Source organism: Acomys minous (assembly GCF_964271855.1).
Source record: "Acomys minous genome assembly, chromosome: 13".
In the NCBI taxonomy this organism is placed as follows: domain Eukaryota; kingdom Metazoa; phylum Chordata; class Mammalia; order Rodentia; family Muridae; genus Acomys; species Acomys minous.
Genome location: NC_140495.1, coordinates 8,170,001 through 8,196,358, shown reverse-complemented (window position 1 = coordinate 8,196,358; position 26,358 = coordinate 8,170,001). Strand labels below are relative to the sequence as shown.

Below are 26,358 nucleotides of genomic sequence, written 5' to 3'. Positions count from 1 at the left end.
GGGAGTAGAGAGAGGGGCAGGGTGTTCTTCCTTTCCAGAACAGAAAAATACGAATAGTTAACGCTGTACAAAATGGATTATCTCTCTGCGATCCAAATGTCTGGAGATTATTTGGCCTAGAGATCAGAGGATAAACAGCATGGCATATATTTTGGGAAATGCTCAAGTGTACATCATATTTGTTTAAGTATAAATTCATTTATTTTAATTTTATGTGTACTGTGAGTGCCTATATGTGCACTACATGCACACTTAGTGCTAGAGGAGGCCAGAAGAGGGCGTCACATCCCTTAGAACTGGAGTGACTGTTAGCCTCCATGTGGATGCTAAGAAATTAACTAAACCACCTGGGGGTTACATGAGCCTGTGGTGGGGGTGAAGGGCTGGGGGGCATTTCACATTCAAACCATGATAGGAGGCGTTCTGGCAATTAGATTTAATAATTGACAGAGAAAGGCCAGGAATATCAGTATCTGTATTTGAGGGGATATACGCAGTGACTCTTGCCACGAGCACACATGACTTACAAAGATGGAAAACAAAGTGCTCTGATTTGAATGGGAAATGTGCCCAATAGGCTTAAGTGTATGAATGCTTGATCTCCAGGTTAGTTCTCTGCTCCCTAAATACTAGTACCATGTGACTGTCCGCCATGTCGTCTTCCTACATGAGGAGCTGCATTCCCCTAGACCTGTAACCCAGAACAAACCTTCAACCTGAAGCTGCTTTGGCCAGGAGGTTTGTCACAGCACTGTGTAAGGTGATAGGGAAAGCAAGACCCCCTTTCTGCAAAGCCCCTCTTATCACACAGTGACGCAGACTTACCATACAGCCACGCAGACTTACCACACGGCCACGCAGACTTACCACACGGCCACGCAGACTTACCACACGGCCACGCAGACTTCATGTGGCTTCTCACAGATGGCTGTGATGCTGCAGTTGCTCATGCAGGACTTCTGGTTGTCACAAGTGGACGATCTCACATCACAAAACTTACACAGCTGTGGAAGCTTGACTGCACCGCTGTTGTCATTGGTCATCACATCGCTGTTAACTGAGAGAAGAGAGAAAGAGCGAAGGGTTATCCCACTATCACACGGCCTGAGTTTGATCCCAGAATCCCATACTACAAAGAGAGAAGCAACTCCTGAAATGTGTCCTCTGATTTCCAAACAAATGACACGGCATGTGTGTGCATCCTCTGTAATCAATAAATAAAGGAAAGAGCATGGAGAAAGCTAATTTAAAAGACTCCATCTCATCAAGTAGAATTCTCAGATGCATGTAAGGGGTGATGCCCATTGCATGGTGGTGGTGATGGAGATGCAGAATAGCTTCTGGGCTTTGTCTATGATGGACACAAGCATGTTTTACACACACACACACACACACACACACACACACACACACACACACACACACACCCCAACCCTATCAATCGACAAACAGACTGGCCCACTGCCCTGGATGTTCCAAGTTCTCTTAAAGAAACTTGGTTTACTGGGGCTGGATATGTAGCTCAATTCCTAGAGTACCTGCCTATCCACCATTAAACTGGGAGCCCCATTGTCAGCATTGTGTAAACTGGGCATGGTGGTGCATCAAGCCCACAGGAGGTAGAGGATGGAGGGTCAAGAGTTCAAGGTTATCCTCTGCTACCTAGTGACTTTGAAGCCAGTCCGGGCCACATGAGACCCTGTCTAAAATAAATAAGCAAGCAAACCAATCAACCAACCAACCAATCAATAAAATCAGGCCAGAGCAAGGGGAACAAATTAGAGGTGGGCACATAAAATGGAGGTACCAGAAAAGAGTCATCACCCAAGTGGGCAGAGAGGGCACCACCAAAGTGAAACCCAAGGGTGGTGGAAACAGACACGAAGGGTTGAACTGACGTGTTCCTGGGAGGCTGCCATACCCTCCGATGTGAGGACTAAGGGGTGAGGAGCCGGGGTGACTGCAGAGTGGAGGAATGTGGTCAGAGAGGTGGCAGGCTGACAGCAGGTCCTTAAAGTGCAATCATTTTCCACCTAGAAGTGGCAGAGGAGGGGAGGAAGGCAGTGGTCAAACCATCTCCTGTGCAAAGGCCTTGGCAGCTCTCTCAGGTGTAGGCTAGGAACAAGATGGCAAGGTTTATGTTTCCGGCCAGATTCGCACTCCCACACTTGGCCCACACCATCTTGTGTCCCAGTACTGCCTTCTGTCCCTTCTCTACTGGCTCTACATGGAAATGTGACTCCACCTCAAGATCCCAACAGTGGTCTCCCTCCTCTCTGACCACCTTCCCCCACCCTGCAGTCACCCCAGCTCCTCACCCCTTAGTCCTCACATTGGAGCATATGGCAGCCTCTCTAGGAACATGTCAGTTTAATCCTTAGTGTCTGTTTCTACCACCCTTGTCACGCTTTTTGGTCTCTGATTAAATGACACTCTTCATCCTAAAGTGAGCAGCTCAGAACTACCAAAGGATTCTGATTTCCTGTTGGCCAAGCTATGTGGGTCACACACTTCCATATAACCTACCCACTGACATGAAAGTTCCAAGAGCCTTAGGCTACCTGTGTGTCCAGTGTGTCACAGAGCACCAGCATAGAGAAGGCATCTCTATTAGTTCCTTTTCTCACTGTTGTGACCCAATGTCTGGCAAGGAACAACTTAAGGACGGACAGGTTTATCTTGGTTCCCAGTGTGAGGGCACAGTCTACCATGGTGAGGAAGGCATGGCAGCTGGGGTGGGAGGTAGCCATCACACTGTTTGTAGTTAGCAAGCTGAGAGGATCGGGGTACATTAGAGACAATTTGCACTTGATGGAGTAAGACTAAGCTGTTGTCTACTCAAGCCAACAGAGAGAATTAACTCCTTTTTCTCTGCTGTTTAGACACTTGGGCTTTGTGTGGCTAGGGGATGGGTGCTGGCCCTGAGGCAACTAAGGGGGACATCTCCTAGAGATGCCCTGTGAGAGGGCTGAGAAGGGCCCCATGTACGCTCCTTGTGATAGCTTGTTCCTGCCCAGAGGGTACCAGCTTCAGTCCTCCCACGGTCGCTCCCCCTCATGTGACCTTTAGATTTCTGCCCTCAACAGTTCACCCCATGACCTTCTTTGTTACTTGGGCATAACACCTGCTTCCTGGGTCTCTAAAAATACAAGCTTATATATTTAAGGTCTGCTTTCTTGTGGTGACAGTAAACATAGGAGGAGAAGAAAAAAAAAAAACAAAAATAAAAAAAAAACCCAAGCCCATTCATCCTTTTCAGGCTTCTAGCTCATTTCAGGAAGTATATTTTTAGGTAAGAAACTATTTTGAAATCCCCAACGTCTTCCAGACTGTTTTCTGCTTAGCTAAAAATATAGGCAGCGATGGGCTCTGAACCTTGTTTAAATTTGGTACCAACACAACAATGGGTATACTTTTTTTTTCAACCTTTATGTTTGGATCCATTTGAGAAACTATTCACTCGACCCCTTAGATTTTCCTATAAGATAATAAAATAAAGAAATATGAGATTGTATTTTCTACAGACAGGTTTTTTTCCCCTTGGTATTGGGTGTGTTCTGAACAGACATTGTTTGCTGGCCAGGAGGCTATGATGGTCTTCTCAATAGATAATCAAATTTTGGGGAAATGGGCTTAGCCCTCTGGAATTTTAAGATCTTAACTTAGATGGGTGGTTACCAGCTTTTACCACATGGACAAGTCAGTATCAACATGTCAGCACTGGTGGCTTTTAGATGGCCTGACTGCGTGGTTCTGCAGGTGGCCTGGGCCTTGGACTCCTCCTCCGCCTCTCCTCCTCCAAAATTTATTTTATTTGCCTGTAACTGTGGTCGGTTGAATGAGAGTGGCCCCATAGGCTCATATCTTTGAACACTTGGTCCCTAGTTGGTGAAACTTTTTGGGAAGGATTAGAAGTTTCAGTCTGGTCTTGGAGGAACTAACTGGGTATGCTGAAGTTTGAGGTTTAAAAAACTTAGCATCATCCACAGTATGGCTTTCTCTGCCTCCTACTTGTGGCTCAAGATGTGAGCTCTCAGCTGTCCCTGCCACCATGCCTTTGTTTGGCATTATGGTCTCCGATCCTGTAAAGCCATGAGCCAGATTAAACACTTTCTTTTATAAGTCGCCATACGCCATAGTCACAGCAATAGAGAGGTCTCTATGTTCACATGGGATGTGGGGGGGGGGGGGAGTGAGGGGGGCGGCAGGGTTGTATGTTTGGGAGTCAGAAGAGGGGGTTGGAGTCCCCCTGGAGATGGAGTTACAGGTGGTTGTGAGACTCCAGGTATGAGTTCTGGGAACTCCAGTCTCTGCAAGAAACCTAGGCTCTCTTAACCACTGAGCCATCTCTCCAGCCCCAGGCCTCTGGATTTTTGAAGCTACATGGGTGATTCTGGGGTACAGTGCAGACTAGGATTCCTGAGGGAGAATCAAGTATGAGAGAAGATGCGCAGCAACCGCACCGCAAGGGGCTGGGTATCTGACTCAGTTGCCAGCATGCTCAAATTCTACCCCACCCCCACCCCGCACCACATAAACTCATTAAATCGGTGCATGCATATTATCCCAGCACCCCATAGGTAGAGGCAGGAAGATTATCCTCTGTTACACAGGGAGATCAAGGCCAGCATGGGCTGCAGGAGACCCTGCCTCAAAACCAAACCAAAAACAAGCCCTACACTTATGGAATTTCTGTGGTGCTGACAGAAAGTCCCCCAATAATGCGAGGAAGAGGTCCCTTGGGAGGGAAAGCCTGCGAAGGTAGTCTTAGCTCCTGCGCGTCTCCTTTCCCAGGCTGGCCCGTTCTTGTCTAGCGGAAGCTCAGAACTGAAGAGAAGTGACACAAGTCGAGAGTGACAAGACAGTAGTGACAAAAGCTGATGATGCAATTGATGACAGCAGCCACTACAGCAGCCACCAAACAGATGTGTTGACAAGGCTTAGTGTCTAGGTCTGATGCCTGGAATACATGCCTGACGGAAGAAACAGAAGGATCCATAAAAAAATTTACACACACACACACACACCCACACACACACACACACACACACACACACACACACACACGAAAGGAGAAACAAGGAAGGGAGGGAGAGAGAGAAGGAAAATGGGAAGGGGAGGGTAAAGCAGGAAGTGGGTGGGGGGACTGGAGAGGAAGGGGAAGGGAACCAGGACAGCAGCTCACCCAGCTCTTGATGCTGCCTGCAGTGGTCTGAGCTGACCAGGGCCTAGACATGCACAGATGCAGCAAGCATGCTGCCTTCCAAGGAGGCCCAAGAGAAAGTCTTTCCCTTGAATTTTGGTGGAATGGTAAACAGCATCCACATTTCACATTTGGGAGCAGCGAGTAGCACGTAAGGGGAGTGTATGCTTGCTCAGTGTCAGCTGGGGACACACTTTGCTTTTTAAATTTTATTTTTATTTTATTTTATTTTTCCCCACCATCACAGCAAAGCAAAAGATACTATTGTTCTAGTTCAGCCAGGATGTTTTCTTTCCTTCCTCTCCTTCCCTACCTCCTTGGTTTTCCTTTTGTAAACCTTGTAAGTTTTTTACAGTTCACCCCTGGCAAGAGGACACGACCCACGAGCAACTCCATCGGCTCCTGGAAGCCTCGAAAGCATCCGTGTTTTCTTTAGGCCAATATTCTCTTCCTTTGGTGTGGCAGCAGCCCTCTGGCCCTTTGTGAAACTGTATAGCAAGACAGATGCTTTCAATACTTTGAGACGATAACACTATTGGTGACCTGTGTTGGCCTCATGCCATTCCGGTAAAGGCTCCCTGAGCTCACTCTGGGATAGGGAGCAGAGAGACCCCAGCTTTTGTTCAGCTCTTGGTTTCAAGAGGTTCACAGATGCCCTGGCAGCCTGTAGGCAACAGGTGAAGGACCCCAAGCCTCCCTCTGTGTCCTCAAGAAACCCTGTAGACCAAGTGAGCTCACGGGGATGGGCGGAGGGGGCAGTTGCACCGCAAATGCCCATCCCGGTCCGTAGTAAGAAACTGCCAGCCATGCCCTTAAGCACCAAGCAGTGACTCCTTATGTTAATCTGTGATGCTTCTGAGGCCAAAGGGATAGCATTGCAAGGAAACACATCTACATAAACAGCTAGGGACAGAGATATAATTATAGACACACCCAAGAAACCTCACCTGGCCTGAGGAGAGAGCTCAGTCAGTATATCGCTTCCTTGCAAGCCGGAGGTCCTGACTTCAGTCCCCAGACCCCATGTAAGAACACAGAACACACAACAATGACCATGCGTGACAGCATACTGCTGCCCGTCTGTCTGTTGCCTCCAGGCAGTGACAGGGGGCTCCCTGGAGCTCACTCACCAGCCAGCCCAGCCTACTTGGTGAGCTCTAGACAGATGAGAGACCTCTCTTCAAAAATAAAGTGAAAGAGACCTGTGTGTGTGTGTGCGTGTGTGTGTGTCCGCGTCTGTGCACGCCCTCGCACAAGCATGCATATGCCCAGGTGCCCCCTATGTACACACACTAAAACAACAACAACAACCCAACACACTACCAAGACAATTTTACTGACTTTGCAATAACCTCTAACCAAAATTCAAAACACTTTCCAATCTGGTAGCTGAATTACTCTCCGTGTGTTTAGTTAAAGCGTCTAATATTAAGGCAGCACATTTTAATTGCTACCGACTCTTTGTTAGCAGCTGGCCATCCTTAGGGAATTGTCTACCCTTAGCAGGCAAGTTAATTATTCAAAATGTTCCCTAACAAGAAGTCCCAGGAAGAGGCTCTTTCACCTAGAAAGTCTCATGCTGGCCTGTGAACAGGGACAGCTGTGACAGCATGTGACAGACTCACGAGGCCCAACATATTTCACTTCTCTCCCCACAAGCCCTTGAGTAATTGCAGAACCTTCACCCCAGGTTACTCCATCTTTACCTCCCATTTCCCCCAAATTCACTGCGGGGGGGGGGGGGGGAAGAGCAGGGGGGGTCTCAGTTCTGCCTGTGAAGGGGGATTAATCTCTAAGTATCCTGTTGTCTGCATGTCTGTGGTGAGAGGCCTGAGAAGGGCTCAGATTCTCTAGCTGGGGTTAGTACTTCCTGGCCCACGTCTTTGAGATGGATCTACCAGGGGCTGGAAGGTTAGGGGAAATCGGGAATTTCAGCAGGAATGCTTAAATCCCTGCCAGAAGCCTGGTCTTGTGACTTTGAACTTTGTCCTTACTATTTATTATCAATGTGTGTGTGTGTGTGTGTGTGTGTGTGTGTGTGTGTGTGTGTGTGTGTGGTGGGGGCACAGCACACAGGACATGGACACAAGACAACCTTGGAGAATTGCTTCTCCCAGCTTCACACAGGGCTCAGGGATCCAGCTAGGGGCTTCAGGCTTTGTACAAGGAGAATTTATATCCGATGAGCCGTTTCCCCAGTCCTATTCCTTCATATAACTCTGAATCCATGCCTCCCCCTCCTCTACTATGGGCCAGGTTTGGGGAGGACCTGGTCGCTCATTTACTCCGCAGACACCTGCGATGTCTGGATGTCTGGCTCAGTGCTGAATATTTAATGGTACCATAGCCACTGAGGCAGTTCAAGGTGAAGCATCTAAAAAAAAAAAAAGCCCAGCAGCAGGCAGTGAACAGGGCTCACTATGCCTGGAAGCTGTGCTTGTCAAACAGTAATATGCATGTGAAGCCCTCGGGGGAAATACTGGGTCTACAGGTGTAGGGAGTATACTGGCTCCCAGGGGTGTGGGGGTTAGTGCGTCAGACTGAAGTGTGGAAACCAGTCAGGAACTCAGGCTGAAGTTTTTGTGCAAGAGTCTTCCCCCCAGGAAACCCCAGCATTCATCTTCTAGTGTGCAGCCGACTCACATGACGGATGGCAACCTCCTTCAGTGAAAACCCATTGACGACAGCTGCCAATCCTGCCAAGGCTAAGGCTTCATTGAAAAGCTGAATGCGGGACAGGGAGACTACACAGCTCAGACCTGAACTTAATCCCCAAACCCTCATGATCTAAAAAAGAAGAAAGAAGCTGCACATGGCCGTACAATGGGAGGTGGAGGCAGGCATATGCCGGCAGTCTGCTGGCCAGTCAGGCTAGCTTATTTATTAGCAAGATCGAAACCCCAAATATATAATAATTAAAAAAAAAACCAGTGAATGTTTGTCACCTGAGGAATGAAACCTAAGCTTGCCTTCTGGTTTATACATATACAGACACACACCCACGCACACACACACACATCAAACACACACAGATACACACACACCATGCACACACACACACGCATCACACATACACAAAGCATCTAGTTGCATATACGCAATGCATCCATCCACCTAGCAAGTCTGACTTTACTCTTGTCTGGGGTGGAGGTTCACGGCACTCGGTGTGGAGACGGGCGTTTTTCTCCTTTCTCTGTGGCTTTTAGAGCCGGCCAAATGGAAGACTGACTTCCTTGCATTTCACAGGCATGTCTCCTCTAACAGCCTTTCCCATCTGCTATTCTCTTGAACTTGGCCTCCTAAGTGATCACAGGCCCAGAGGCTGGCTCGCCATCTGCGCCCACACTGAAAGCCTTGCTCTCTGAATGGGTTTTAATTGCAGCTGGCATTTCAGAGTCAGACACCCCGGCCACCATCTGGCAGACAGCAATGTGGTTTGCCATGCCGGCAGCTAACACCCACGGCTTGGGAGATGAGGTGGGACCAGTCCACTGGCCTGTCCCATGGCCTCCCTCACAGAACAAAGAAGCAAGTGAGTGAGTGGGAAGGAAAAGTTCCCACTCCTGTTCAATACGGTAGACAATTACTGCAGCTCATCTGACAAATGCAAAAAATACTTTCTGATTGAGTTTTAGGCTTTAAAAAAAAAGTTCTGAATCCACTTCCCCGTGTGATTAAAGTGCTTTGACACAGAAAAGCTGAGCATATGTCTTCAGGTGGCAACGTCATGTAGTCCCTGAGCATTGGTACTAGACAGCTACTACTTAGCTTACTGGGAGACGCTGAGGGCTGCAGGAAGGTAACAGTGGCCAGAAGGAATTCATTCGCCTTCTTGGGCCATTGCTGTGTGGTCATAGTACTTTTACTAAAGGGGCTGGGGAGATAGTGATGCCCATTTAGGGAAGTGTTTGCTTTGCAAGGCATGAAGACTCGAGTTCAAGCCCACACCCCGTGTAAAAGGGCAAAGCCCAGTGGCACACACTTAGTGTCTCAGCGCTGGGTGACAGAGACAGGAGGATGTCTGGCACTTGCTGGCAGGCAGCACAGCTGTTTGGTGGATGTCCATGCCTGTGAGAGACCTTGTTTTAAAAGGGGGAAGGGGTGTTCTTTCAGAATGCAACCTGGGGCTATTCTCTGCTCCCAACATACACACACAAACATGTATACACATGCAAAGATGACGGAGTTAATGCTCTGAAATCCGTTTGAAATGCCTTATGTTTCCTGTTTTGTAGATAAAACAATCTCAACAAATAGCGCAAGAATCAAGGGTCATTAGAAACGCCCGTTGTCATCAGAGAGGAAGGACTTATGGGCAGAGGCCCTGGACTATGGGGAGAGATGCAGGCTACAGTGGACCCTGGCCTCCCCTGCCTTGTTCTGGCAAAGATCCTCCAAGGCTGGCATGGTATGGCTCATATTTGTAATCCCAATACTTGAGAGGCTGAGGCAGGAGAGATGCCATGAATTTGGAAATAGCTTAAGCTACATGGTAAGTTTCAGGCTAGCCTAGATTACAGAGTGATACCCTACTACTTCAAAAAATGTTTTTAAAAGGAAAGAGAGAGGGGTGCAGAGGGGAGGAAACAGAAGAGAGGGAGAGAAGAGAAAAGAGGGATGAAAATGAAAGAAAGAATAAAGAAGAAAAAGGCGTGGGGCACAAGCACTCTCTCAGAGCGGGTGTAAGCCTGTGTTCCTCCAGAGCGTTTACAGTATCTATGAAAAGAGCAAATGCAAACGATTTGGCCTCTCACCTGGTACTTTCACTTGTAGCCAGGCATTCCCCTCAACAGCCAGCCTCACTGCGCCAGCAGCATGTCCAAGGCCCACACCAACAGTGGGACAGAATGGTCCAGAACAAGAGACAACTCTATTAGTGGCACTCCAGCCTTCCCACCCTAGGGATGCGCTCTCCGCCTCTCTACCGCAGGAGGCTGCTCTTCACTAGACTATGCTCCCTTGTTGGGTATCCTCAAGCTTTCCAGGAAGTTTGGCCAGTGGGGAGATCCAGCAACTTCACCCAGAGGCAAAGGTGATTTCCTTTGGAGCGCCTTGTCTAACTGGATCCCTGGGCATCGTTAGCCCAGCCAGCCGAGTCTCTCACCTGGAGGCCACACTGGGTGCTTTATGATTGTCCTCTACTCATCTCAGAGGCTTGATGTTGGGAAAAAATCAGTTACAAAAGGCAAGAAGACCAGAAGGGAAAAGGAAAAAGTCCCAACAGAAGTGTAGAAGCCAAGAGTGTAGAAGCCCAGATCTTGTCAATCTAAATAGCACTCACTGCAATACGGGCTAGATTGAGCGGCCTGGGGTAGCGGCGCGGTTGTCTGTGCGTGTGCGCCCAGACGTATGGATCTCGTTCTACTGAGAGAATGTGGCTGGGGAAGGTTTCAGCCACCTTCACTAATTGCTCGTGAGTTAAATGGTCACTACAGTTCTTCCAAGAAAAGCACACAGACACAAACTTATATTCACCAAGCAAGTAAATTAAGGGATTAAGGAGTTATTATCTGTATTTCTTAAAGATTAATCCAATAGGTTCTCCAGGGGAAAACCTGGCTATCCCTGAAGAGTTTTAAAAATATATTTGACAAGGACATTTTAAAAAACCCATTTATGGAATTAAACAAACTGGGCGAATGGAAAGCTAATCACTTTTTAAAGTCCCAAACATCAAATAGCTAAATGAGGGTTACCTCCCTCCTTCCTCACTAGGCAAGCAAGCAACCCCAAAACCTACCTCCCCAGTGCAGTCCCTCTGCCAACAGGAAATGGAGGGATTAAGACTTTTCTAGGCACTCAAGGAAAATCTGCCTCTCTGTTCCCCCCCCCCCACCTCTCTCTCTCTCTGTCCTGTCTCTGTCTGTCTCTGTCTGTCTCTGTCTCTGTCTGTCTGTCTGTCTGTCTCTCCCCTTCGATGTTACATATTCCCAAATCTGAAGACCATAACAGGGGGGAAATACTAAGCATTTAAAACAATTCTTAAGGTGGATGTTTCTTGAGGTACAGCATTCGATGCTGACCTTTGGACAGACAGACAGACACACACACACACACACACACACACACACACACTGACACACATTAAAAATCAAAATGACTCTTAGGAGTCTAGCTTGTTACATAGCTGCTGGGGAGTCGAACTCATGTCCTCTTGCTTGCCCACTGCACTCTTTGTCTACTAGACTATATCCCAAGCCTGACAGTGGTTTTCTTAGAAAAGAGATAGGTCTTTTGTCACCACCTCACTTACTTCAGAGGACATTTATGGTAAGAGTGTCACAATGGACGAAGCCCAGGCACACTGAAGTCAGACACTCATACTCAAGGGTTGCTCTGTTTCCTTCAGGAAGCTGTGATAAAACCCTGATCAAAGGCAACTTGGGTAGGAAAGGGTTAACTTTATCCTATGCCTCCAGGCTATCAAGGAGGGAAGTCAGGATAGAACTCTAGGAAGGAGTCTGAAGGTAGGCCTGCTTGCTATCCCATGCAGCACCATCTCCAGGCGGAGAACTCACTCACATGAGAATCCATGGAGGATGCGGCCTGATGTTTTACGCAGGCACCTGCTTATCCAGGTTTGGACCACCTGCCTAGGGATGCTGCCAGCCACAGTGGATTGGGCCCTCCAGCCATTAATTATTATCAAGACGAATCTCCTAGAAGCGAGCCCACAGACCGATCTGATCTAGGCAACTGCTCAACCAGGCTTTCCTTTCAGATGATTCTAGTCTGTGTCAAGTAGGCAAGTTAACTAGCCCAAGGGCAACTTCAGGGTCAGCCTTGGACTTTCTGTGGGGTTATGGACAGCATACACTCGATCTATTTCCTGAGCAATGACAAGGTATCTTACAGGGTTAAGATGGAGAACATTCAAGAAGAATGTGTGAAAATGTTCTAAGGCAGAAACAAGCACGTCTCAGCCCTCTCATTAGCTAAGTAATGCTCGGTACAACAGTCCCTCCATGAGGAAAAATGATAGGAAAATAACAGTGAGAGGAGTCTAGAGAGATGGCTCAGTAATTAAGAGCACTTGTTCTTACAGAGGACCCAGGTTCGATTCCTAGCATCCGTTAGATGGTTCACAACAATTTATAACGCCAGTCCCAGAGAATGTAATACCTCTTTTGACCTCCTCTGATCTCCATAGACAAAGGCAAGCACATGCTACACTAATATACATGCAGTCAAAACACACATACGCATAAAAATAAATACATCTACATAATTATAGATAATTTTCAAGATTAAAAAAGAGTATGGTGACTCTGTCCCTGAGTGTTAATGGAAGGTGGTGAATGTTTCTGGGTGTTGGAGTGGGCAGACAAGTGCAAGCATCGTTCGATCGCAGCTGTACTGTAAAGCTTTCCATAGATAAAACTGAACTGTTTTTATAATTGGTGTAAATTCCAAAGATTCTTCCCAGGTTCAACAGAGAGATGTGCTGGGATGGCGTTCAGGGGACTCCCTTTAGTGATGCTGGCCACCCACCACAGGGGAAACTGATAGACCCCAAACAACCTGAAGAACCTTGTTATTATAGACATTTCAGGGGTAGGGTGTCTGTGCTTGGAGAGCAGGGGTCTCTGAACTTAAAGGGGAGGAGCCTCTGAGCTTGGAGGGGGAGGGATCTCTGAGGTGAGAAGATTAGCAAAGGTTTTAGATGGAATGTAAAGTCATAACTTAAGACATGAATCCCATGGTCCCATCCTGTTGTGGGGCTGCTACATGCTAGGAGTTTGGCAGCATAGGGAAGCCTTTCGGTGGGAACCTTCTGGAGGAACTCCCTTCTACAAGGGGCAGACTCTGTGTTCCACAATTGTGTGTGCTGAAAGATCTTTACACAACCCTTCTAGAACCAAAGCAACTATTTTGACCTGTGCAGGAGCTGTGAGGTAGCTCAGTAGTAGAGCACCTGCCTAACACACACACACACACACACACACACACACACACACACACACACACACACACACACACACGGTCCCGAGTACAATCCCTAGACTGACTGACTTCCTTCCTTCTCTCTCTCTCTCTCTCTCTCTCTCTCTCTCTCTCTCTCTCTCTCCCCTCTTTCCTTCTTTCTATACTGTTTGTAACCAGCTTGGACCTGACAACTTAAGAGCCATGATCAGCCGTGAAGTCTTCTGCTGACTGCTTGTACATTCGTCAGGTGAGAACTGATCTGCTTGGCAGCGTGCTAATCAGAACACTGATATACAAAGATGACAGGTCAATAATGCACCTTAGAACTGTGAGATTCTGAAATATTTAAGTGAAGTTGTACCGGGTTCTGCTTTCTTTCTCAGAGATGGAGCTGCCACACTCAGATTCACAGCCAATGAGAGAACTGGGAAAGAACTTGGGCAACACATGCAGAATATCATAGAATATCTTCAAGTCCCCAGGGGAGAGAAGCTCTGCACATACAGACATACAGAAAACACGTCTTTACTCTCCTAGAGCCGTTTCCTGGCATAAAGGGCTGATTGTGTAATGCTGCCTTCTGATTCGTTCTGGAAGAGAGTTTGGCAAGCTGGAAATACAAGCTTGGAACCCTCCACACCCGGCTTCAGGTGCTGAGCAATTAGCTGCTCAACTCTCTGTGTCTTTTCATGGACCAAACAGGTCAGTTGCCTGTGATAATCTTTAAGGCCTATTCCTTTTGAAAAACATTCTCAAGTCAAGCACCCAAGATCTAGGAAATTTAAGGGTTTCAGTCCCAGCTAAACAGAATAAGATACGGCTTGGTCTATAAGGAAAGCGGGGTGGGGCTAGGGAGACAGCTCAGTGGGTATCTACCCACTGCCATGTAATTATGAGTACCCGAGGTCCATTGCTAAAGCCCATGGAAAAAGGGCGAGTGTGGTGGTGCATGCTTCCAATCCCAGGGTTGGGGAGGCAGAGATGAGCATATCCCCCCCAAGGCTCGTTGGCCAGCCAGGCTACTGAATCAGCAAGCCTGGGCTTCACAAAAACAAGGTGAAGGAGGTGAAATGGCTCAACAGATTAGGGCATCTGCCACCAGGCCTGACAACTAGAGCTCAGTTGCAGAGACCCTTGTGGCAAAAGGATAGGACTCCCAAGGCTGCGCTCTGCCCTCTACCCACGAAAGCACACATGTACATGTACACACACGAACTCATGCGTGTACACAGACAGAAAGAAGGGTTTGGAGAACACGGGGTGCACAGTGTCCTGTCTGCTTTAGTGGCTGTGCGAGAGTCCCTGTCTTTTTCAGCTTCCACCTCCCAGCCCTAGGCTCACACACAAACAAATCACTGCAGCTGAACAGGCTCCCTCGGGGCTAAACTCTCAGTGTCATCTGGGTATCACGAGTTCAGAGGAAGGGACTTTTTTGCCGAGTGACAAAGGACCACTTTCCATACAGAGGCTGTAGGCATTTCCTTCTTCTTTTTTTTTTTTTTTTCAGGGCAGAGGAGGAAGCTCCAGTCCAGAGAAAGGTATTTACTGCAAGAATTTCAAACAAGCCTCAGCCTCAGAAGTGTCAGTGTTTACTTGACGCCTCCGGCCTGGACCTGAAACATAAGTAATACTAAATCCCAGGATGGTTGTGTGTGTAAATCTAGTTCTTAACTGATGAGTTGATTCTTCTGCTGAGTGCCTGCAGAACACTGACATCAGCTTCCTTGTTTCCCGGGGGAGGGGTGAGCTTTAGTAACCTGGTCAAGTTGGCTCAGACAACCATCCATAAGCATCACAGAGAAGGGACTGTCCACTCCTGGGAGATAATGGTTATTCTAGCCCCAGCTCTACCATCTAAGAAGGGTTCGGTATATTTTTAGTATTAAATTCCAGATTCTGTTTTGTTTTCTTTCTTTTTTTTTAACATTTATTTATTATGTGTGTACCTGTGTGGATTTGCATGTCATAGAGCTAATGCAACTTCTAGGAATTGGTTTTCTTCTTGCACTACCTGGACTCCAGGAACAGGCTAGGCAGCAAGCACCTTTACTCCCTGAGCTGTCTCATTTGTTTGGTTGATTGGTTTTGTTTTGCTTGGTTTGAGACGGGTCTCATGTAGTCCAGGCTGGCCTTGAACACACTATGTAGCAAGGATGACCTTGAACTTCTAGTCCTTCTTCCTCCACCTCCAGAGTGCTGGGCTCACTGGCCTATGTACCACTACATCCAGTTCCCTGTATTTCTTTACGTGACTCTCAGAGCTTTGTGTGTGCTAAGGATGCATTCTACCTACTGAGCTACATGCACAGCCCGTTCAGGACATCAGTGGAATGAAAAGTGAGAAGTGAGTGTGAATCCTGTTCTCGCACGCATACCGCGCATTCAAGGCTCTCTCCAGGGCCAGAGACTTAGTCCGTTCTCAGGCCTGTGTGTGGCTCTGGCACGGTGTGACAACGATGGTCACTTCCAGCGGCCAAACTCTGTTTGACAGACTGGCCTCGCACTGTGAGCAGAGATCCACTCGGGTTTCTGAGATAACACCAGGCCCTTTGGAACCTTTTCCCTCAAGTGGTTTCCAAGCAGAGGAAGTGAAAGGAGAAGGAAATGCATTTCCAGCGTAGTTCAGACTTCAAGAAAAGAACAAAGGGCAGGAAATTTGAAATGAAATCTGAGAATCTTCCCTCAAACTGGGCGACTTTGCTTGTTTTCGCCCAGAGTGCTCAGATGAAGAAGTGTGGGCTGGTGGCGCCTTTCCTGGGTAGTGCTCATTGTCCAGACTCGGGGTGATTTGCAATCCACAGCACAAAGGTCTCTCTGAGGGAAGAAACTTCATGATGCAGGGGGCTGCCCTCCAGCACAAAAGGGAAGTCAGCCAGCCCCGGGAAAAATAAACAGACAGACAGACAGACAAACAAACAATGATTCCACTAAAGTTGCTACCTATCATGGCTCATTTGTGCTCTGGGCCATTCAGAATAGACCCTTGGGACTAGGGAAATGGCTTGGTGGGGAAAAGTGCCTCCTGTGCTGTGCAAAGGTGGAAAGCAAGAAAAAGGCACCCAACATCGACCTCTGACCTCTGCACATGCAGACGAGCAAGCCTCTTGCACACACACAGATACACATTCAAATAATTAAAAAGAAAAAAAACTAAATGAATAAAAAAATAAACATTTGGCAGGGTGTGGTGGTGCACGCCTTTAATCCCAGCACTTGGGAGGCAGAGACAGGTGGATCGATGCGAGTTCGAGGCCAGTCTGGTCTACCAAGGGAGTCCAGGGCAGCCAGGGCTACACAGAGAAACCTTGTCTCGAAAAACAAACAAACAAACAAACAAACAAAAAACAAATCAACCAACCAACAAAAACCAAAAAATCAAAACAAAACAGAACAAATAAACCATTTATTCCTCACAACTATGAAGGCTGAAAAGTTCAAGGTCAAAGTAGTCAGGTTCAGTGTCTAGCAAGCGACCTTTATCCCACTTCCAAAATGGTAGCATGTTGCACATCCTCTGGAAGGGGCCATTGCTGTGTGCTTGGCTGTTGAACAACAGAAAGGCAAAAACGCCTAGCTGGTTAGCTTCAGTCCTTCTCTGTGGGTCCACTCTGATCAGATCTTAACTAAGTTTCACATGAGGCCAAGTCTGTGAATTTTGGAAGGCCGCATTCAGGCCATGGTAGTTGAAAACAGTAGAAAGCATGGCACTGCACTGGCTGTCAGCACAGGGTGGAAGAGTGGAAACAGAGTACAGTGGTGATTTTAATAAGGAAAATGAAACATAAAGTCTGCCAACTGTATTTTCTAGCGATTGTTCTCTTTTTTTCTGGTGTGTGTGTGTGTGTGTGTGTGTGTGTGTGTGTGGTCACGTTTGTACAGGAACATGTGCATTTGTAAATGTGTCTTCACTTCACATGGGCACCCATCTATACGAAGGACAGAGGACAATCCTAGTGATTGTTCCTGAGGCAACGTCCTGCTATTTATCTGAGACAGGGTCCCTCATGCGCCCTAAGCTCACCTATTTGGCTAGGCTGGCTAGACACCAGGCTTCAGAGATTCAGGGGTCTCTACCTCTCCACCTCCTCAATACTGGGATCCACTACACCTCTTCACTTTGACCTGCATTCAACTAACTTGCTCACTAAGCTGGAGGAAGGGAAGGCTTAGGGCAAGAGGTGACTAAGAGAGTGTATTTGCCTAGGAATCCTCTTATCAACCTTAACTCAAGCTTTTCAGCCAGACGATACCAATTCTTATGAAGGCAATCTTTAAAAAACAAAAACAAAAGAAAACAAAACAAAAACCAAAAATGCATCAATAAATACAAAAAAAGAAATGACGAAAGGAAGCCATCGAGCAGTGGGCTGAAGGCAAGAGGGGGCAAGCCACAGCTCTGAGCCACTCATCCTGTTTCTCCTAGCACTGCAGTGTTCTCACCCTGAGGACCTCCCTCCTCACGCCTTGACTCCAAAGTCTGTTTGAACATAACCTTACCAAATAAGCAGTTCTTTGCTTTTTTTAAATTTTAAATTCCTGCATGCCTGCTGTATGTGTGTGCACGTACTCATGTGTGCGCACATGCAGGCTGGAGGCTGACATCCGGGACCTTCTTCTACCGCCCCGCCCTGCCCTCCACCTTCACTTTTGAGACAGAGTCTTTTATACCCTGAAGCTCACCGATTCCTCTAACCCTCCCTAACTACCTCCTTCTGTGTTTGTTTCCCCAGGGCTGGGGTTACAGGCTCACTCTGCTACCCCCAAGTTTTATGCACAACCCAGGTCTCCCTCCAAGTTTGAGCACTTTACAGGACGTGGCTTTGCCCCAGGCTATTCCTGATAACCCTGGTTAAATGACAGACACCCACAGCCAGCCTCTGGTCCTTTCCCATTAAATTGCCTCAAATTTATGACTCGAGTCTGTTCTTTAACTTCGACAGACTTGGGCTCGTTTCTGGCTGCACTCTGGGCATCTCTAGCATTGCCTGTGCTGCCCTGGCTGGCTCTCAGTACACACTTGTTGATGGGTTGCCCAAATCCTCTGAATTCTCCTGCCATATCCCAGCTTCAGGTACCAGGAAAAAAGGCCTTCTCTTCTGCCAAATTCACCTGATCTTTAAAAAACAAAAAGAAGAAGAAGAAAAAAAAAACATATTTACAGTTGGTGCCCAGAGAATCAGGGTATGTTCACAGGGGAAATGGGACAATAGAGTTGTGTGTGTGTGTGTGTGTGTGTGTGTGTGTGTGTGTGTGTGTGTGTGTTGGCAGAGCAGGACAAATCCAGATACAAGAGTGTAAATAATTTGTAAGAGATAAATAGCTCAAGGTTTAAGCAGTCAAAATTAGCAGTGGAGAGGACATTGTGTTAGAAGTCAAGGAGAAGTTCTTTCCTTCAGGAGCTGGGCCTGGAGCCAGACTGCTGAGAGTCCCCAGGAAGGCCTCTGGCAAGACGCACCTTCCTGAAATCCTGAGGTCAAGGACAGGATCCCAAGCTGCAAGGCAGCCAGCATCAAAATACACTTTTCACAACTAAGATTAAGATAAGTAAAACCAGGCTGCACAGTAGCTCAGTGGTAGTCAGTGCTAGGTAACAATTCTTCAGGCTGGGTCCTGCGTTCAATTCCCAATATTGCCAAAGGTGGGGGGGGGGGCGGTGCGAGGCAAATAAAATCACATACTCGGTTCTTTGTCACAATAAGCCACTAGAGAAAGTTACTTGTAGTTAACAAAACAATAGAAAGATTTTCATCAGGATAAGACATCCCAAGGGCTGGGGAGACCGCTCACTAGGTCAAACGTTTGCTTTGCAAGCATGCAAACATGAGGACCAATGTTTAACCCCCACTATCCAAAGCGGGGGTGGGAGGGTGGGGGGAGGAAGAGGAGAATAAGAAGGAAGGAGAAGAGGAAGAGGAAGGAAAAAGAGGAGGAGAAGAAGAAGAAGAAGAAGAAGAAGAAGAAGAAGAAGAAGAAGAAGAAGAAGAAGAAGAAGAAGAAGAAGAAGAAGCCAAAGCGCAAGCCCTGGTATTTGATGGTAATCTCTGTGCTAAGGAAGAGACACTATCGGCAGATCCCTGGACCTTGATGAGCAGCCAACCTAGCCCAGTGTGAGCCGTCCAGGTCAGTGAGAGCTATGATTTCAAAAGGGGGAGATGGCAGGGAGTGGGTTAATGGCTCCTGAGTTTGAATTCTGGCCTCCATAAGCTCATGTACACGCAAATGTAATACCTTCACATTGTGCGTCTGCATGCATACACACACAACCACATATACACTCACTCAACCAATCAAGGAGATCTCAAAGGATCCAGCAGCCTCAGTTCTCAAGGAGATGGGAAAAGGAAGACACTCTGTGGGTTTAAAAAAAAAATGACCATGGTGATAAACCTAGCATGGGGAAGAAGGAGGCAAGAGGACTACCAAAGTTATAGCCAGCCAGCCTGGGATACAGTAAACAGAATCTTCAAGAAGAGAGAGCAGAGATGTGGGGGCAGGGCTGGGAATGGAACGGAGGTTTGGGGACAGGAGAAGGGAGCCCCTCTGGCCTTTGGTGTCCTTCCTTATGGAAGTGCTGCCCCTGGGGGAACGTGGCTTGTCTGAGGTTGTTTGCTGGCTCTGGCCTTGGTGTCCCTGGTGAAGCAACAGCAGAAAACAACTAAGGACAGGAACTAGCTCTCCCCAGTTAAACTCTCAGCCCTGAGCGACAGCACCAGGAGGTTCTAATAGTGAGAGAAATGGGCCGAAAACTAGGTCTGCAACAAGTTGCAACCTGCCAGGGTTGGAGTCAGCTGGCCCAGCCTCTCGAAATGCAAATCCCTGGCCCCAAGATGAAAGACTGTGTAAAACAGGAAAGGCTTGCCAAGGTATCAAGTGACCCTTGCTAAGCCCCATTTCAATGACAGCAACATAATGCAGAGCTCAGGGGCTGCGATTAAGTTTGCAGTCAAAGCCCACAGCAGCCTAGCGCAAGGAAATTAATGTTTCAGAGAAAACATTGGATTCCTTTAAACACAAGACTTTTTTGGAGGGTTCTAGTCACAGCCTGACAAATGCTGCTGAGCTCCCAGGACAGGACAGAGATCTGGACAGCTCACAGCAGGGGAAATCCAAGGCCCCAGGGAAGCCAGCTCTCTACAGGACACATTGATAAAAGTCAAGACCAGTAAAACACAGGCATTGCTCAACCTGACACTTCTCAAACTGCTCCAGGTTTCTTGCCTTTTCTCTCCTTTTCTGTGTCTCCAGGAGAGGTTTTTTAAAGTTAATATACAAAGCTGTAGGTTTCATTATGACTTTCTCATACAAAGAGGGTCACCATGCTCTGTTCTGATGCACTCCCCTAGCCTTTCCAGTGGTCCCTCTCACTCCACAACCGTTCAAGCCTTCTGCTTTTTTGTCCAAGATGAGTCTGAGCTATTTACAATCCCATAATCCCCACTACCTTATAGACAGACTGAGACCAGATGTAAACTCTACTCCCACAAAACAGTAGTATGTTTTTAACCGCCCCCTGTCTGTCTGTCTGCCTGTCTGTCTCTGTCTGTCTGTCTGTCTGTCTGTCTGTCTGTCTGTCTGTCTGTCTCTCTCTCTCTCTCTCTCTCTCTTTCTCTCTCTCTGTCTGTCTCTCTCTCTCTCCCTCTCTCTCTCTCTGTGTGGTGTGATATGGTGTGTTACCTAGTGATGCTCTATTCTCTGCTTTTCACAGCATTGGAATTACAAATACAAGCAGCCAGCGTCACCCAGGCTCGAGATTTGAACTCAGGTCTTCATGCTTACAAGTGACTGTTACCCATTCCCCCTTAGGATCTGAGGAGAGTGAGATTTGAAAAGATGCCAATAGCCAATGGCTATATGTTGTCCCTTTCAAATGATGTTTCAGGGGCTGGAGAGATGGGTCCGTCAGTACAACCCTTGTCATACAAGCAAGATGATGGCGTTCATCTCCAGCACCCAGCTGCTTAGCCGTCCCAGCACTGGGCATACAAAAAACAGAAGCTACCAGGGACCAGCTGGCCATCCAGCCTAATGGAGCCAGCAGGCTTCAGGCTCAGCGAGGGACTCCAGCCCCATTCTCCACCTCCCCAAGATCTCCCAGGTAGGCATCCAGGGCAGGAACTTGTGGCCTCTAGTTCATGATGTAGCTACGGACCACTTTCAATCCTGGCATCCTCACTTTCCAGAAAGCTAGGGTTCCAAGCAAGTGTGTGCTACCCCACCCAGTTTATGCCTTCCTGGGGACGGAACCCACGGCTTCACACATGTTAGACAAGGGTGCTAAACTCCATCCCCAAGGAAACTCCACTCTGTGGATAAGTCTCCAAAGTCTTGCTCGTTTTTTTAAAAAATGCCAATGAATGGGAGGTGTTCAATCCAGAAAAAACGGTCTTTTTCTGCTGTAGTACATTGCTTAAAAGTCTTGCCATTGCTGGACACATGGTCATTTGTTCATTTGTACCCTCAGTGGGTTTGGCTGAGTCGGTGTTTTTAATCCTGGCTTCCTATCAGAAGCATCTAGGGTGTTTTGGTTTGGTTTGATTTGGTTTTTAATATTGCAATGAAGCCAGAACCCAGCTCACGCCAGCGAGCCAGCACTCTTGTGGGTTTGACTAGGCAGTGGTATTTACTCTAAAACTTTTCAGATGAGTTGGATGTACATCCAGAGTGGGAAATTAAATACAGTTCAGCAGAGGACATAGTCTTGGACCTGGGGTGAGGGATTGCTCTGTTGGTTACTTTCTATTCTGCAAGCACAACGGCCTGAGTTCGAGCCTCAGAGCCCGTGTAAAGCTGCTGGGCGTGGTGGTGTGGTTTGTAATCCCAGGGCTGAAGAGGAGGAAACAGAAGGCCCCTGGGGTTGAGCCTCAGCCGGTCTCCGGTCTGCGTTCTGCTGTGAGCTACAGGCCAACGGAAGAGCCTGCCTCAGAAAGAAGCTGGAAGGCATTTCTGGGGATGACACAGGAAGTCGCTCTCCAGCCAACAGTGAAATGAACATACATGTGCAGGCATACCCACCCTCACACATGTGTATATCCAAATGCTTACACACACACACACACACACACACACACACACACACACACACACACACACACACACGGCTCAGCAATAAAGAGTACCTGATGCTCTTGCAGAGGACCCAGTTCTAGTCCCAGAACCCACAACCATCTCTAATCCCAATTCCACGGGATCCAACACTCTCTTCCGGCCTCCTTGTACATCAGGTGCACACATACACACACATGCATGTAGGCACAACACCTGTACACATAAAATAAAATAAATGAATCTTTAAAAAAAAATTACAAAATACAAATGGGAGAGAGGGAAAGAGAGGCTGGGTCTATACTGAGCAATGAATCTGACAAAGGTACATCAGGGCCTGACAGGGAGAGGCTGCCCACAGCACCTCACATCCCCCAAGTGTCTGGAACACAGCACACTGCATTGGTGTAACAGCTCCAAGAGTTTTACGCAGGTGTGGTCAGGCCCAACCCAAAGCATCTTCCTACATGACTCAGCTTCTATTCCTGTCTCAGGGATGAGGCAGGTATAGAAAGACATGACTATAGGGCTTTTCATTTTCACCGTGTCTACTCTCCTTCAAAGATTCCTCTGGGCAAATTCTTCAGAATGAATTCTGCCAGGTGTGATCTTTTGAAAGGGTGTAACTCCTTAACTAGTCCTCAGAGCAGGCAGCAGGACACAGGGAGCTTCATGTGGGCCTGGGGGATTGCCTGATAAAGCGGAACTTCTCTTTTTAGTTAGGGTTTCGTTTTCTGGATTTTCGTTTGTTTATTTGTTTGTGCCCTGGTCCAATCAAATTCATCTCCCATTCCCCAACTGCAACTCTTAGGTCCTTCCCCTGTCTTCTTTCCACCTCATCTCCTCTTTCAGATAGATAGATGATAGATAGATAGATAGATAGATAGATAGATAGATAGATGATTGATGGATAGATTGATAAATAGATGGATAGACATATGACTAATACATAGACAGAAAGATAGATGAATAGATGAGATACATAGATGATAGGTAGATAGATAAATATATAAATATTGAAATGGTGCATGGAAATACAGATATCTAGTTATAAATATCCAGTTGGAGTTGTCTGAAAGCATGTGGATGCTGGGCTGTGTATTGTAGCCTGGGCAACCTAGCAGGGTTGCCTTCAAGCCTCATGACCTGAGTTCAAGCACCAGGAGGAATGCACATGGTGGAAGAAGAGAACAAAACTGACTTCCCGAAGTCTTCCATTTATCTTCTGACCTCCACACGCATGTATGCACATACACGTGTACCAGCCACACACATAAACAAATAAATTCAGAACAAACAATTTTAAAAACTAAAACGTGTCTTGAGGTCTGGAGATATGGTTCAGCTGGTAGAGTACTTGCCTACCATATACAAAGCTTTGAGTTTGGTCCCCTGCACCCAGTAAAGAGAGCAGACTGTAGTCTTAGCACCCAGGAGGGAGAGGCAGGAAAAAGGTCATTCTTGCCTACATGGAGAGTTCAAGGCCTGCCTGGGCTACTTGGGACAGCATGTGAGAGTTTAAGTGAGAATGGCTCCCGTAGGCTGTGAATGTTGGTTCCCAGTTGGTGGAAATGTTTGGGAAGGATTAGGAGGTGTGGCCTGGAGGTGTGTGTCAGGGGATGGCCTTTGAAGTTTCAAAAGCTCAAGACATTCTTAGTCTCTCTCTCTCTCTCTCTCTCTCTCTCTCTCTCTCTCTCTCTCTCTCTCTCCTATCTTCCCATGATCCAACAGAAAATGGTTCCTCAGGTCAGAGGTGACAGCTGTGTATATATTGGTTGTTCAGAAAAAGCATAAGGCCACAAAGACATAACACAAACATGGTACATTGTAAGTCACCACACCCCTGTGATTTAGCTTACTTCCTTAGGCTTTGTGTTAGTTCTCAATCCTTTGACCAGTATCTCCATTCCAATCTGAAGAAAGGCCATTTCTTTTCTTTTCTTTTCTTCTTTTTGTTTTGTTTTGTTTGAGACAGGATTTCTCTGTGTAATAGTCCTGGATTCACTTTGTAGACCAGGCTGGCCTCAAACTCACAGAAATCTGCCTGTCTCAGCCCCCCGAGTGCTGGGATTAAAGGCATGCGCCACCATACTAGGCGCAAAAGGCCATTTCTGAACTGTTAGAATTTAATATTGTTGTTTGTGCAGTGACTTCTTCCTTAACACAAAATCAGTATGTAAGGATTTATAAAGAGGATTACCCCAGAAAACTTAAAATTAGGCAATCTTTTCAAAGAAAGAAGTGGATAAAAAGTAATAGTGAAATTCCCAAGATTTTGGGGAAAATTGTGGCCATGCTAACATGAACCCATTAATCCAGTCATTGCTTAAGGAAGCTCAGCCTGAATGGAAAGTCGCCAGCAGGAAGGAAGCTCACGAGGCCCCTCCAGCTCACTTCAGCCACAGGAACCTCACCCTGCCCGTGACTGGCGGAAAAGGAGAGAATGAAGCCACTGTCACCAAGGCTCATTTAACTCGTGTTTTGACCAAAAATAAATAAAATATATTGACTCAACTTCTCCTTTTTTTTTTCTTTTTAATAATAACACTTCAGAAAAGTGATCTGTAGAGAAATGAGAGTGCCAATTAGCCTGGTAAACTGGCAAGGCATGCACTGTCTGCTGGCCAATTATTCTTTTCTAAAGAGACACTTGCTTTATTAATTTTTATTTATTTATGTGTGTGTGTGTGTGTGTGTGTGTGTGTGTGTGTGTGTGTGTGTGTGTGTTATGAGTTCCCTGGAGCTAGAGTTACTGCTAGTTATGAGCCACTGGGTGTGGGTGCAGGGAACTGACCTCCACCTCCTCAAGAGCAGGAAACAGTTCTTATACACTGTTGCACCTCCCCAGCCCTTGGGTCATTCTTTATCCCGTGTCCTTTGGAAATACCACAGCTGTATGCTGGCTGTGCTACCCCCTCAAATGCCATCTTCTTTTCTATCTAAGCAACCTGACGTGCCAGGCGTCTCTCGTACTCACTTTCTGCCTCTGAAACAACTTTATTCTTCTTCACATCTTTATTTAGAGATTCAAGGTTGAGAAGCTATGGGAAGGGCAGACAGAGTGGATGGCTGCCTTTTTCTACTTGGTTAGGACCTGCTTCTTATTAGACATGTTTGTGTTTCCCGATGTGCCGGGCACCCGAAGATCTGGAAAAAGGGGCAGGAGGGGGGCGGCAGGGGAGGAAGGATCATAGAATGGCAGCAAGTAGCAGGGTTACATGTTTTCATTTATCTATTTATTTTTGGTATTTTGAGGCAGGGCTTCTGTAACTCAGGATGGCCAACAATTTGAACTTGAACTCCCAGCCCTCTTTTCCTCCACATGCCAAGTGCTGGAATTCTAGAATTGTCCCACCTCTGCCCAGCGTGGCACACACACCAGCCTTTGGTAGATAAGAACCTATGTCTCTTGGCAATAACGCTGCAACTTCACCAGGGCAAACCATGTGGGCCCAGAAGAGAGGCTGCCCCACAGTCAAAGACAAGAGAATGGCTCTGTTTGAACTCCACAAAGATGGGACAGAGAGGCAAAACCCTCAAAGAAGTGAGCCTGAAAGAAGAAAGCCTCCAGCACGTTAACTTTCAAAGCGAGAAGATGGCTTCTGGCCTCAGTCCCACATGCCCACCCCCACTGCATCTGCAATTTAGCTACAAGTATGTGAAAATGTGATAGGGGCATAGACATAGACAGCTTAAAATCATACACTCATGCATATGGTTGAGAATGGGTCTGTGCACATCACACAGGGCCCACGGAGGCCAAAAGAGAGTCTTGGGTCCTCTGGAGCTGGAGTTACAGGTGATTGTGATATCTGCCCTCTGTGGGGGCTGGGTACTGAACTCAGGTCTTCTACAAAAGCAGCATGCACTCTTAGCCGCCGAGCCATCTCTCCAGCCCTACAACCATACATGTTTTTTTTCTTTCTTTCTTATCTTAGGCTTACTTATAAATTAAGCAGTGGAAGAACATAACAGCTACAAGTGATAGAAAGATAAGACAAATTCAGAATACGTTACAATGTTTCAGTGGGTAGACAGTCCTATTACAGCTTAGTCGGATGGGTGGTGCATCCTTCGGGGCCTCTAGTTCCACGTCTGTAAAACGGAATGGAGAATGAGACCCTTTCAGAGGGCGTCTCGAGACTTAAAACGGCATGCAAGTGAATACATTTTTTTTTCAATTATCA

At 47.1% G+C, this 26,358-nt stretch overlaps 1 protein-coding gene across 3 annotated transcripts in view; it reads right to left on the bottom strand.

Moving 5' to 3' along the window:
* TGFBR2 (transforming growth factor beta receptor 2) overlaps positions 1 to 26,358 on the bottom strand; it is an 83,422-nt gene that overhangs the window by 38,573 nt on the left and 18,491 nt on the right. For 2 of the 3 annotated variants that reach the window (XM_084751876.1, XM_084751878.1), the window contains exons 2-3: positions 26,189 to 26,266; positions 889 to 1,057 (exon numbers count right to left, since the gene is read on the bottom strand). In XM_084751876.1, the coding sequence (XP_084608002.1) occupies positions 889 to 1,057; positions 26,189 to 26,266 (247 nt within the window). The remainder of the gene's footprint in view (positions 1 to 888; positions 1,058 to 26,188; positions 26,267 to 26,358) is intronic. The other variant, XM_084751877.1, reaches the window with a different exon arrangement.